Below are 15,537 nucleotides of genomic sequence, written 5' to 3' on the forward strand. Positions count from 1 at the left end.
AAAAGTAATAAATGTTATTTGCAGTTAACAATTTTCTTTTTTCTTTATTACAATATTTATGGCAAGACTAGGTAAAGCCTATTGTATTAAAAGACTGGTTGGTAGACGCGGGCAGCTTATGCATGAATGAATTAATATAATTAGGAGACTGTATTATAAATATTTATGTAGACTATTTTTTAACAATGAGCTATAAAGTGCTAATAAGAAATCGAATGAGGGAATCGAGTTGGCTTCGAGTACACGCCGAACGGGCTAGCTCGCACTGGGGATGGTACCACACCCCACAGAAGATCAGCGTAAAATAGTAATATGCGAATGTTACTGTTATTAAGCCTTTACTTCTATTTTAATTGGGCAACTGGGCAACACATTTACAGAGGCCTTCCTCTGAAATGGCGGTGATTATCGCTTACCATCAGACAAACCACTAGTTCAATTGCTCACTCTATCATAAAAAAGAAGTATAAAGGTTAGTGTAATACATCTCTGTGTTTATATATGGTACCTCTGACGTGATGGAACAACAAACATCTGTTCGGTTTCGTATTTATGTAGGATTTTGCAGTTGCTGTATATATGAGGAAAAGAAATGCGACTATCAAATTTGGTTTGTCGAATTGAAATTTAATATTAACATTTTTTCTTATTCTGCTTCTTACGCACAACTTTTATGGTTATAAATTATATGGAACAATTTCACTCACTATGTATAAAAGTGTAAAAAATATCTTAAATACATATAAAAACTCATTTGATTTTTTAAAATAATTACACGATATAGAGAAAAACGTTAAGGATAGCAGTGAATTAGCTGTCATAATAGAGGTAGTCATAAATAAAACAGATGAAATTTAGCGAACGTCAGTTTCCATTTATAAATAACTATCCTTCCGCCCGCGGCTCTTTTTCTTTCTTGGGTCTTAAACTATCTCTATACCAAATTTCATACAAATCGATTCAGTGGCTCAGGCGTGACGAGGAAACAGATAGACAGGGTTTTAAATTAGCAGGAATTATAACAGTTAAAACCATTTATACCAAAAATATCAAATTATTGTTTTTGTCATTCAAAATAAAATTAGTTGGTATAAATACTCTTATATTTAAATTAATATTTGCTATATACTTTTAACTTGGGGGGACATTTGAACCCCTTGTCATATGTAACTGCGGACAAAGTTTGATTATTCCACATAAATTATGTTTATGAACAAACTTTCCGCATTATTTGAAATGAACCGCGAAATTTCTATTCAAAAACAAAAACTTTACAGACCAATTAAATTAAGCTGAGTTTAGTCCACATTGTTCTATTTTCGACATTCATACAGACAATTTATTCAATGCTATAAACAATAATGGAAATTTCGAGTTTTAAGTGAAGTCCCGTTGCAGTGGGGTATGGAGCAGATGATAGGAATGCATATGTTTCACTGATCAATTTTCTATATGGACAAGTAGATTACTTGTCTATATACAAAATCGATTGATCACCTGATCAGATTTCTGTGTCCTGACAGACGGAGAAAAAAATTTTTCTGAGTCTCCTAGGAATCGAACCCAGGACTCCAAGGTCTTTACGCTAACGCGTTAACCACCTATCCATGCATTCCATATAATATAACCGGGATAAAAAATATTGCATGATGTTGATGTTTATCCAGATAGGTTTTTTGCTAACATAAGTAGTTGATATACATACTATTGAATCGTATAAAGTGTCTACTTAGAAAATCCGCAAAGTTCAAAATCTTGTCGATCACAAAGCCGCGGGCGGAAAGCAAGTATTACGAAATTGTTAAAACTATATCAGCCTATTTATTCCAAATTAACATTATAATCATCATATCAGCCTCATCATTATCATCATCTTCATCGAAATATAAAGGTGTTACTAGCTGCTGGGTCAGCTAGTCTAACAAAAGGGTAGCTGATATATGCAACTTCGCCTGCTCTCAAAAGGAAGTTGCTCCAATTCTATTGGTTTTTTGGTAAATTGGCTATGAAAAAAACAATTCAATTTGCATCAGTAGTTTTTGAGATACGTGCGTAACAAACACTCTCGTTTGCATGATAAAATTGGTACAGATGTGTTAAATGTAGTAGTCGAGCACGGTTCGACAGCGTGAAATAATAGCATGCTTTTGTGTTTCGTACGGTGAGTGGGGGAGCCGGAGACCTATTTGCTTTTCCTCACCCTTTCCAATCCTTTCCTTCTTTCCAGTTATCAATCCTTTCCTTATCGCTTACCCCTTAAAAGTGGACAGTGTTTTCGCAGAGGCCTGAATCCTGCCTCTGCGAATGTTCATGGGCGGTGGTGATCGCTTTCCATCAGGCGAACCACCAGCTCAGTTGCCCGCTATGACATAAAAAAGATAAAACGAGAGATTCTCACCTATTAGATCCTGTAGGTGGCGTTGCGTATGGAACTCCCAAATACGCTTCCACCGGCTTCAAGTACTTATGCTGATCCATCGGCAATATCACACCTTGCAATTTACCGTACCTAGTCCCTATTATACGGGTCCGTAACATAGAATTCCTGCCAAAACTATTACCACTTGACGTCACACTCAACAACAGCACTATCAACACAACTAATATTAACCTTTCCCGGGCGTCTAACTTCACGTCTAATTTTAATCTACTCTTTATCTCATTTAACTTCGTTAACTGTAGCTTTATTAGATACTGTTTTATTGAATTGCAGAGGTGTAATGGCAATCTGTGAGTAGCCATTTTCTGTGTATATCACCTTTGAATACCCATTTCTGTTTACGATCTCTTTTGGGTTTTCGTTTGCATTCACTTTGACATTTTTGAGAGATCTTATTGGTAATGCTGGTACTGTTAACACCTGAAACAAATAAGAATTTGGTTAGTAATTATGGAAATGTTTTATTAATTATCATGCTGTATAGGAGCTAAGATTACTAGCCACATTATTCAGTGTACAATACGTAAAGATTTCTTAAGAAACGAAGAAGCTGTGGCCTAATTAGAGACATGCGTAGAACGCATTATAGTGCTATAATTATTATTGTATTCATCTCGAAGCTTCTTGTATTATAATGGAAATTACTAATAATGTATAATGTAAATTGAAAATGAAATCTATTTTTATAACATTTCAGTTTGAAATCAATATAAAGTGATCAATATATTTTTTGTGTAATTTCTCCATCTTAACATTTCTATCATCAGCTTCTAAATGATTGTTTTTTTAGTAAAATGGATTTCATTCATAAGGACACATTTACTAATCTACTGTAATATTTAAAAAGAAAAGATTTATGTATGTATGTACGTAAGTATGTTTGAAATGATTTCGTACAAAATCATCTGAACCCATTTCAAAAATTATTTCACCACTATTTATTTCTCGATAAATGGGCTATCTAAAACTGAAAGAATTTTTCAAAACGGACCAGTAATTTCTTAGATTAGCGCGTTCATACAAACAAACAAACTCTTCAGCTTTATAATATTAGTATAGAGCTGCAACTTCACTGAGTGACATAGGCTAGGTATTATGGGCGAAACCGGGGCAAATAGCATGTTTTAAAAAATGTTTAATAGTATAATTTCGTGTTTTACAGAGCGTGGGCACGACCGTGACCTTTAGCGGTCTGACCATCCATTATAATTTCCAAACATTATTTCAATTATGTTGATAAAAGATACATTATGATAAACGGAGTGGCTAAGTGCAAAACATTAAAATTTAATTCCAAACTTTTTAGGTAAGTGGTATCCTATTAAATTGAAGCTGTGTTTGTGATTACAAAAAATACTGTTTTGTAAATTATGCGTTCAATGTGTTCAAAAACATGATGTTTATCTTTGAAAAGGCCTCTTATCGTAGCGGAAAGTCGAGCTGCGAGCAGCGATACCTGATGGTAATCAACCACCAACCAACGCCCATGAACATTAGCAGATTTTCATAGATCCATAATGCAGAGAGTCTTTGCGAATGTGTTACCAGTTTAAAGGACAATGGAAATAAAGAAAAAATCGGTGGTTGGATCATAGGAATGGACTGGGAATGGTGGGGAAAAGGAAAGGGGCCGTGAGATAATGTTTATATAACACCTGAAGTCTAGACAATCTTTATAAACACACCAGAACGTGTTCTAAAGAGTATTCCCAAATCATTTTACACTCCGCATAAAAATACAAAATCATACAATGTAATATAATAATCTACATGTCAGAAGCCGGATTATACAACAATGAATAATGAACATAGTGGTGTATTATGGAATACCATTTCATTTTTACAATTATTCTTTCCTGCCGTGAATTTTAAAGGCTACGCCGGAAAGGCTTTGGGGCTTACAAGCTCGTTAATATAAATTTATTATGGGAAAAATACGTTTCTTTATAACATGTTTTGGTTACCTTCGTTATGGTAATGATCGCGATGTTTTAGTTTATTTACTCAAACAGTATAATAGACCGTTTTGTGTGTGAGAAATTTGTAACCTTGGAAGTTAGTAATGTGTTTAGTTTCATATTTTTTTGATTCTACTAAACATTTTGCAATTTGTTTCGCATCTTTTATGTTTTATAAAAATATACCAATAGAACTCGTGATACATCACAAGCAGTGCTGGTTCAGTGGTTGGGCCCTCGGAATGAAGCGAAAAGTTGGGGAGAGCGGGCGAGTAAGATATTGATTTTTCAATTTATCTGCACATTGTTCACATCACCACGACTCGAAAAGCGATGACTACCATCTACCATCAAGTGAGTCGCTATCCATTTTTGTAAAAACCTGTAATATTATATATGAAAAACTGTAATTATATGTTCCGACTATATAGCATTGAATTTAATTTTTAAATTAAATTAGTTCCGAATTGAAATCGTCTTTCAATATCATTACAAATGTCAAAATACTTAAATATTGCTTTTGTATAAAAATATAAGCAATCACGAAAATATTAATCCCACGTATTATTATCATGTTCCTAGACGATGTTACTATGATAAAATGATGTATCATATTTAAATAAATTAATATTTTATGAACACACATTAACCTCCATTAATGGTTCGAAACTAATTTACTTTATTATCACATTACCATTTCCTATTCTCTTTTCGTGACAATTATCGAAATGAAATATCATTTAAAAATGTTGAATCAATTATGGTGACTCATTATTAGTAATTATTTCATCGTTATTCTATCCATAATTCAGACATCCTTCTAACTAATATTATTAATGCGAAATTTGTAAGGATATGAGTGTTTGTTAATCTTTCACGCAAAAACTGCTGAACCGATTGCAATGAAATTTGGTACGCAGATAGATGAACAACTGAAATAACATATAGGCAACTTTTTATTCCGATATTCCAACGAAATACGGTTTACGCGGGTGAAACCGCGGGGCGCAGTTAGTTTATAATAATTTTATATCAATGTTAAATTTGATCGAGTCAAATTAAAGTGAGAACATTTGTGAACGAGAAGATTCGACTGTGAAACAGACCATTAGGACTCTAATTGTATTCATTATAAGGTAATTTTAAGCGTAGCAGATAATTATAATATGACTAAACGAAACCCGACTAAATTTAATGTCTCTTTTATTGAAGGTAAGATATTGTGAATAACTGCGATACTATGGACGTTTAAGACGCGAACACAACAGCGGTTAAGCTTCTGAGAGTTATTAAATCTCTTTTTAATGTTTGAATAGTTTGTGGAGTCGTTGCTAGGCACCTAACTTCTCGTTGGAAATGTTTAATATTTCTTGAATTTAACTTTGTGATATTAAATAATTTACAAGAGAATTAGTACCAGATTTGTTTGCGGTTATTTAATGTTTGGAATAATTCTAGAGGATCACTGTGAAATTATGATTCTAAGAGTAATGCAGAAGTACTACTGGTGGTAGCGGACGAATTCTAACAAGCACCCTGTGGACCCTTCATTTGTGTGGCTCGACGGAACACATCGGAGTTTTAGTCGGTCAGAATCCCCACATAACCATACAAGATTTCCCCACTATAAAAAAAGAATAGTACTTGTCATATGTGAACGTCGCTGTATTGATTTAATCATACTGAAATATAATATAATAACTAATAAAATAATATAATACAAAGAACATTCTAAAATGATTGAGATTAATATGTTTTTTGGTTGTTATACAGGTTTTCTAAATATTTGCTTTACGTTTAAATTAAGTAAACCTGCTATTTTACCGTTATCCTTCAATAAAAATAGTCGAGCGTCACGTTTTCAATTAAATTGAAGCGGAAATAACAACAAAGAACACTTTCTTTGTTATTGAATAAAAAATCAAATAAGACATCTGGATTTTCTTTCATAAAGTTGTAATTTTTTAAAACCAATCATAGCAGATTTTAATGGAATGTTATTATAAAAATGTGATTTAAATTTCAACCATATTCAATTTCACACACATACCGTATAATAATAAACATAATGGATTGTCCATGCAATATTTTGGTAAAAATTTACGCATTACGTAACGTATAATCACTACATAGTATACAACAAAGTCGCTTTCTCTGTCCCTATATTCCTATGTATGCCTAAATCTTTATAACTACACAACGGATTTCGATGGTGTTTTTAAATGGATAGAGTGATTCAAGAGGAAAATATATATATATATAAATTACTACGAATATGACCCCATATTATATGAAGTCACAAAATTGATGGAATTTGTGATATATTAACTTGCTTGTCAAATGAACATAAATACTTGTGACATCTGACGAAAAGTATGAATCAATAGCCACCAAAAGACAGATTATCAAAGCAAACAACACATTGACTAAATAATCTCCAGGATCACGATTCCCCGACGCCCCTCTTACAATCCACCTAATACTTCAGTGATTCGTAAAATGTCTCAGCGTGGCGTTAAATTTCTCGTCCCAGTTGTAATTAGTATAGAGAGCTGTATAACTTTAATTAACTCGAATTCGCCTGCGGGTTCATTCGCATCGCTGGCGTAAAAAATAGTTCTCGCTTTCTGTTTGTGAATTGTTTTAACTCGCTTTTTAAAATGCCTACAATGATTTCGAGGCTAATATAATTGTTGTTTGTTGAAATTTTGATGACGTATTTCAATAAATTTCGTTGGATACATTTTATTACCATTTAGCATGTATATGTTACCATTTAAATAGATTAAATATAAAAAATATACACGTATCCCACAGAGTAAAGTCATACCCACATTTCAATATAAATTGTATGTAAAATCTCGAACGATTTTGAAACAGAATGCGTGTTCCAATAAAATACTTAATTGACAACAGGAACAAAACCGATAATGTATTGGAAACGAATAACCATGTCCCCCCTTCCCCCTTCCCGGGCTCCACCTGTCTCGAGCAAGATAAATGTGTAATTGAATCGAAGTATTAATGGGTGATCGATGGGAACATGTTGTGGTTGAAACAATGTGTGTTTTACGTCATACTGTATATTAAATTTGAATAAATCCCACACAAGGTAATAATTATTTGTTATATTTCAAGAATCGAGAAGAATTGATCGGTAGGTGAGATTCGAACAGGTGTTTTTTGCACAACGAGTCTTTATTTTAATAGTATGCAGTATTTAAGTTATTTAGTTGTTAATTTCCAAACATGTACTTATGGGAAAAGAGGATTCACTGTTCTGAAAACAGATTCTCACTCAAAAAATGCGTTTATTTATTTTAAACTATTAGCAATTCGTCTTGTTAATTTTACAGTCGCTATTATGGAACATTCGAAGTACCATATCGAAATATAAATAGATAGAGTACAGAAAAATTATTGTGCTTCGTCCAGCTTCGATGAGCAACAAGCCTTGTCATCTGCGAAATAGAATTAGTTGAAAAATACAAGGAAGGTATATGGTATACGTAACAAGAAAGTATTTTTGTAGCCAATTGTTTTTTTTTTTGTGTCGGACCTATTCTAATAATATATAATTATTATAATACGTACACTACATCTAATTTTAATGTGCGCGTGTTATTATAATTCACTGGAAAATTATACACTGTATTAAAAAGTTATAAACTTCGTTCATTGTATACTTTTTTACTATGCCGGTGGCAATTTTTTTCCTTGTATAATATGAGAGCTTCGGCACGAATTGGGCTAACTCCCACCGGGGAAGTACCACACCCCCACAGAGAACCAGCGTGCAATAGTTGCTTCTGTGTTCGTAGGTTAAAGAGGTGAGCTGGAAGTTCGATTCCCTTTCCCCATCCTTTCCAGTCCATTCCTTCTTTCCATTCCTTCTTTCCATTCCTCAATCCTCTCCTTATCCTTTACCCTCTAAAAGCACGCAGCACTTTCAGATAATGCCTCACGGGCGGTGGTGATGGCTTACCATCAGGCGAACGATCAGCTCAGTCGCCCGCTATAACATAAAAAAAAATATCGATTTCAACTAACCACTGCACATATTGCGATGATTAATTTATCATTTTGTTAAATAAGGCAACAATAGGAACCAAATAGGGGTACCGATACGGCTCCAAGTTCAAAACAAATTCGCCATTATATTGTCGTGCAAAAGAATCTTTCAAACAAATGCATCTGAGCGTTGGTTAATGTGCTCCACTTTCTTGCATACATTTCCCTTTGGGGAAACGTATTGATTTTCCCGGTCCAGTTAGGCTGCACATTGATCATGTATAAAGAATATCTTTGAGTACATCCATTAATGAGTTTGCATGCGTTTGAAAACGCTTCACTTCTCTCGCTGAATTCCCATGTTACACTTGAATCGCTTCGCCGTTGGTACTTTTATAAAATAAGGTTTTAATTAAGTCCCGCTGGTTGGGCATGGCAGATAAATTTCTGCTGCCACTTCTTTTTTCGTTGAATTACCGATTGCTTTGAGGTTTTTTTTCCCGAATCGGAAAGAGTTAACGTTGGATTTTTTTGGTGAATGTGATTAAATATATAGACTAATTTCGAGTATACATTTAGAAAAGACTTGCCTACAGAGTGGGACGGAATTGGCAAATATTTTGCGTGCAAAATTCGAAACTGTCTTATATTTTGAAGCATATGGAGGACTTGGGTATTGAAATATTATTAAGTGATTTTTCATGTTAATTTGTCTTACTCTCATGTCGCAATGGAGTGATTTTATTCTACGATTTTCACATCGAAGCAAAGGTCGTATGAGTTAGGTCTCACTTCAAAACCTAAGGTTCAGTTAGGTAATAGAATTATCAAATTATCACAACTTAAATCCAATAAGTTAATTTACTCCGGATTTAAGATGGATTTCATAATTTTTTCTTCATTATTAATTTCAACGATAAATTTATATAATATAAATTAAAAAAAATAGAACGCAATACTCATACATATTTTAATTAAAAATTTTTGGTTCAGTATCCTACAAAATCATTCACAAAAAATTATCAGTTATTAGTTCATAATATTATTTCCAATATACATTGAATAACATTTTAACAATGAAACCTCTCAATAAGATAAACAGTAACCTACATAAAGTGGATATTAATAAAATTAAAACTGTATTGCTCAAAGTAATTTGTATCTAGTAATTACAGTATTCAGATGATATCAAATGAAAAAGTCTTTTACAGTTGCCAAGTGGGCCCGCGGCGTCGCGCCCTTTCACACTGAAACGGGTCAAGAAACATGGTAGGGTTGACACATTTTAATAACTTTCATATATTTTTTCTTATATTTTCTTCTATTGTTACTAATGTTGATGTAAATTAAGGTTTTGCTGTACGAAGTACATTTTTTTGTAATTACTAATTTACAAAATGTTATAATACACTATGTTACGACTAAAGCTATATTTTACACACGTAATATGTAATAGGTGTTCGTTATAAATTGAATTATATTTACCAACTACCCATTTCATTCTTCGTCTCGTCTTCTATAATAGAGAAATGATCAAAAATATAGAACAGCGCAGCGACAACCCTAACCACGCACTCGTATTACTCCGGCCTCATTTAAGGCAGACTAAGCGGTTTTAGCGGAAGAAATTTTTGTAATCTCCCGCATTTCTGTTTTTGTTACGAATGACAAGTGGCCATCGTTAGGCCCAAATTGACCTTGGCCAGTAGATTACTTTTGCCATTTTAATATCGCTCATGAGAGATCAGCGGTGCAATTTGATTTAAAAAGTTTGTACAAAAATAGGGAACAATCGTCCCACAATTACATATTTCATTTCGTTCTGGAGACTTTCTTTTCAAGAGCGGGTTTTGAAATGCTGATTCTTACGGAATTGGTTTCAATTGGTAATCCTGACGTCGTTGTTTGAATGGCAATAAAAGGAGTTGAATTTGTCTCTTGATAAATGCAGAGACGTCGATGACAATGTTTTGAATATTAAGCAGATACATGAGTACCTTTTGTGTATTTTTCTTTATTCTACACTATTGTTTCCCGCGACTTTGCTTTTGTGTTAACGAAAATTAACACATGTTTTTACATGTAATATTTGTAATTTAGCGCCATATATGTATATTTTGAATTAATTTAAATGCGCATTGAAATGGATTATCGATATTATAGTTGTAAAATATAGCCTACATTACTCTCTTAGTCACCAAAATCATACCATAAAATAACTCCGTTGCAACTTAATGCAATGAAACTAACACACTCGGTTCTAACTTTTATGTGCAAAAATACTAGGGAGGACTTAAGAATATAAATTATAAAAAACCAAAGTTAAGCATGCGTTACTTTTATAATTTGGAAGGGTGAGCTATTTTTTCATCGACAAACTTAATCTATCTAACGTTCATAGTTCATGAGATACAGTGTGGTAACAAGCGGACGTACAGAGAGACAGACATACAGTCAGACAGTTTGAACAGTTTAGCAATACTGTTTTAGGATTGCGTGCGATTTTTGTATAGAAAACCCGAAAAATGGAACGCTACATAGAATCAGCTATAGTTATACACGTTAATATAATTTGTCCTATCTTGCAATAGTAAGAGGTGAGGACCTCTTTGAAAATAGCAATTTCGAACGAGAAGGTTTTCTTAGAAATTTTCAATAGACGACATTTATTACGTTGCTATTAAAGTAACAATGGATGTCTGATGCGAACAGCGTTTTTAATTATCTCTTGATCAAATGTGAAAGGCATTGAAAATGAGATAGAAGCGGATAGTGTTGAATGACATGTCTAGACTCGTAAGGATGCATTATGGCTGAAGAACAAAGCAAGTAGGAAGAATTGAAAAAATTCCTCTATTGAAGATTTTAGCGAAGTTGTTCGATATGGCTTATGTTCAGGTACGATCGGTAATGGAGTCAGTATTGTTGGAGAACAAAGAGGTCTTGTCTTACAATATAATGAAGATACTAAACACCATTTCCATTAGATTAATGCGATGACAAAATATGTTATAGTATGCAACAAACATTTCATTCTAAATGCTAAATAAAGAAGATTCAGTATCGTAATTGAATAAATCAATTAACATTAACTCTGAAGTTATATTGTTTTATCGATATGCTGAAAATTTGTATGTGTATTTGTATATAGTTAATGTTTAAATTTTGAGATGGAGAAGATGCAATTATCGTAAAATGAATTTTTAACAACTTTTTATCTTAAAAATAGTTTGACCACCAAACGGTGATAAAGAAATCGTAAATAAGGAGCATAAAAACTTAATCAGAAAGAACAGAATGAAAACTTAAAAAAATGTAGCTTTAAAAATTGTGGTGAAACCCATACATTTTTATGCTTAAATACTTATATTATAAGAAACTGTTCTTTTTTAATCAAATATCACCACATGGTATAAAACAAAGTCACTTTTTCTATCCGTCTCTATGTCCCGTATACTTAAATCTTTACGCAACGATGACTAGCTGCGCCCCGCGGATTTACCCGCGTAAGTCCGTATCCCGTAGGAATATCGGGATAAAAAGCTGCCTATATGTTATTCCAGTTGTCCATCTATCTACGTAAAAAATTTCATTGCAATAGGTTCACATTTATAATATTATAGTAGGATTAGTGATTCAGGAAGGAGGTTTATATGAAATTAACGCGTGCAAACCCGCGGGCAAAAACACCTATACTAATAAAGCCGTAAAAATGGCCGTCTAAACACAGACAAAGTTAATATCCGATATCCGTATCCTTTCCGTGGCAGGTGGCGTCATCCCTCAGTTTTACGCTTCATAATTCCAACTTTTATTAATATTCTATCCTTTGAATCGTAAAAACTTTAGTCGAAACATTTCTTTAGCAGTAAAAACTTCGCCATATCTATTGCTATTATCAAAACGTTCTCTGGGGTACTTAAATTTAGGAGTTAATGTCGCATAATTTGCCTTTCTTAGGTTATTTAACTAAATTCTCAGGGAATTTTGGGATAGGTTTTTCTCAGAAAAACTGCAGGAATATTTTTTTGTTCCAGTTTTTTATATTAGAATTCTAACAGTTGACAAATATGAGACAATATTCAACGAACAATGAAGATTTCGCCGCCGGCGAGTTTTATTAGAGTCATTTCTTATTATTAAATAGTTTTTACATTGATACAATCGTATCAGTAATATGATATAGGAGATTTCTGTTTCTATGTATTTTCGTTTCAGAAATGTATATGGTTATTTAGAAAATAAAAATTTTTGCTGCATTTTCCACAAATTTAATTTTCGTCAGAATCTAAGTGCAGTATAATAGAAGAAACAATTGAAAGTGGAAATAAGAATTAGTAATTAATATTTATTATTAATAATTCTTCACAATTAGAAGACTAGAAATAATCTCAATCTGTTCAACCGTTATATAAATCATTAATAATATTGTTTTCTTTATGTTTGTTTATCATTCTTGGGTCTCCATGTTTGAAAAGCAATCCATGTAAAAGCATTACTTGAATGTTACAATAAGGATATTAATCTGATGTTTTTGGGTATATTATGTAGTATTTTATCGTGGATTATATCTAAGAAACATCATGCATTTAAAGCGATTAAAGTTGAAGTTTTACATTGACGTGGATTGAAAGGAAAATTAAAAGAAAGGTTTAATATTATATGTTGTTTTATCACCTCTTGACGGAGCTATACTTTAAAGTGTAATATATCCAAAAAACGAAACAGAATAAAAAAAAAACTGCCACATCAATTTGTACTATATTACTAAGATTTATCGTATTAACTTAATAGAAAGAAAATAATGCACTTGAAGTCTTAAAAATTCGCCGTCCATCCCTTACTTATTTCTCTTTTAAGAATTTATTTTTTTTTTGCTAAAAACTCTTTCGAGGTTTTTACTGTGTAGTAATATTTAATCTTTTTTTCTTCACACCCACGTGACTATAATTGTAGGTTTTTATTTAAATGCTTTATATTTACTTGACTTTATAAGATTAACCTAGCTTTAATTAACAAAGAATTGAGAGATTATTTCGCTATTTCGCTATTTCGGTGAATTCGGAAGAGCAATTTCACAAATTGCTTCTGAAAAATGTTTTGAGATACATTCTGTACTAATGTCAATTTTTAATAAAAATAATAATTATATTTAGATAATTATTTTTAATTTGTAAAAGAGCTATAATTTTCTTTAAAATACTAGCTGTTTGTCTATGTTTCACGTCACAACGGACCGATTATACGTTATGACTAACTTAACCGAAGCTTGGGCCGCGCGGTTATAGTAAATTTTCCTACTACAAACATTCCCCTATTTTATCCCCTTGGAGGCAAAATTAATAAAAATTCTTTCTTAGCCGACGTCATAACATCTACCTGCATGTCAAATATCAACCTCTCCAGTGGTTTGGGCTGTGCGATGGTAGATCACTATGCCAGTCAGTCACCTTCGAATTATATCACCTTTTGGTAGAAGAGAAGGCTGGAGAATGACATAGGCTATTATTCAACGCGATCCTTATCTACCAAAACCCCACTGTGTTCTGTCGAGCCGCTTAAGTGAAGGAGCCACGGGACCTGGTTATGATTCATCCGCGACACGGTGAGACATTCTACTCCCATGGGAATTTCCTTACACGGACTAAGCAGACGAAGCCGTATCCTTAGTATAGAGGTTAACGCTTGAGCGTAGCATAATGGTCCAGCGTTCATTTCCCGGTGGGGATGCACAAAGAAAAATGTCTCGGTCTGGCAGGACATAAAAGGCTGATCACCTACTTGTCCGTAAAGAAAATCGATCAGTGAAACAGATGTACATCATCTGCCCCATACCCCACTAGGGGACACGAGAATTCACTTCAGCAGGCGAAGTCACAAGCGAAAAGCTAGTGAGTTGTATTTAATCTACCTTTACGGTACAAATTATAATTATTCGAAGTACTCGCAAAGGAAACTTGACATTGAAGATAATGGAGTAGAAGTCTTATCTAGTTAATCTTCTTTTTTCTAATCTAGTTAATCTAAGTTGGGCAAAGAAAGCTGAAAATTGTGGCAATTGGAAAAGTGGGCTAATTAAATTGAATGACCAATTCAACTCCACTGGATACTTGATGAGGTTTTTAGTTCTCATTAAATTCTTTTATAAGACTGTCTGGACCAACTGCCGTTTTCATTAGTTTTCTAGATTTTTTTTTAAATAATTATGAAGTTGTTTTAAATTTATTTTAACAATTAATGTTTCGAAGTTTTCGTAATTTTATAGGATTGAAATGCTTTATAAATGAGGCGTGGGGTGTCCCCATATAAAACACAAAGAGTAAAAGAAATTCGATTACTGTGGCAGGATCACGGGTGGCCGAGAGGCTAGACTTTGCTACGGTATGGCAAAAAAGGCGGGTTCGAATCCCGCTTCGTGATCAAATTTCCCTTTATAATGAATTAATAAAAAGAAAATATATAAAGTAATAGAGCACTTCGGTAAATCTCGGTGAGTGATTAACAAAAAATAGCTGACGCTATTGAATGTGTTATTTTCCCTATCCTTCCAACTACCAATCCTGCTTTTAATTAAGCCTGTTTAATAGATCCGATTCATAAGTAACTGTCGCCACGTAGGCGCAAATAGCTAATTACTCTAACGCCTTTTGTACACGAAAAACATATTTATCTTCATTTAAGTTCGCTTCCGATATCCATTAGCTAATTAAACAGTGACTTGGAAGTTTTCCTGCATCAAATTGATGTATCAATCATTTGCCATAATAGATATTTGGGAGTCGAGCACGCTTCGGTGCAAATTACTCCCTGAGACGTTCGGCGTGAAATGCTACTATGTTTCGTCCGGTAAATGGGGGATTCGGGGGCTTATTTCATTTTCTTTTACCCTTACAGTCCTTACCTTATCGACGTGAATTCCATATCCCTTAGCTCCTTAAAAGCGGCCTACACATTTGGAAATGCCCTACCGCTGCTACTGTTCATGGGCGGTGGTGATCGCTTGCCATTTAGCAATCCACCAGCTCAATCACTCGCTCATAAAAAAATTATGATTTTGATGTTGTGGAGATTAGATTTCTTTTGATATATGGAAATTTCAACAGCTTTTATAGAATCAGACATTATTAC

At 33.3% G+C, this 15,537-nt stretch overlaps 1 protein-coding gene across 1 annotated transcript in view; it reads right to left on the reverse strand.

The window, feature by feature from the left end:
* The window catches only part of LOC119830462 (neuroligin-4, Y-linked-like), a 60,780-nt gene that overhangs the window by 27,798 nt on the left and 17,445 nt on the right, over positions 1–15,537 (reverse strand). Inside the window, exon 2 of the mRNA XM_038353491.1 lies at positions 2,399–2,860. Coding sequence (XP_038209419.1) covers positions 2,399–2,742 — 344 coding nt within the window. The 5' untranslated portion in view covers positions 2,743–2,860. The remainder of the gene's footprint in view (positions 1–2,398; positions 2,861–15,537) is intronic.

Source organism: Zerene cesonia, chromosome 11, assembly GCF_012273895.1.
Source record: "Zerene cesonia ecotype Mississippi chromosome 11, Zerene_cesonia_1.1, whole genome shotgun sequence".
NCBI lineage: Eukaryota > Metazoa > Arthropoda > Insecta > Lepidoptera > Pieridae > Zerene > Zerene cesonia.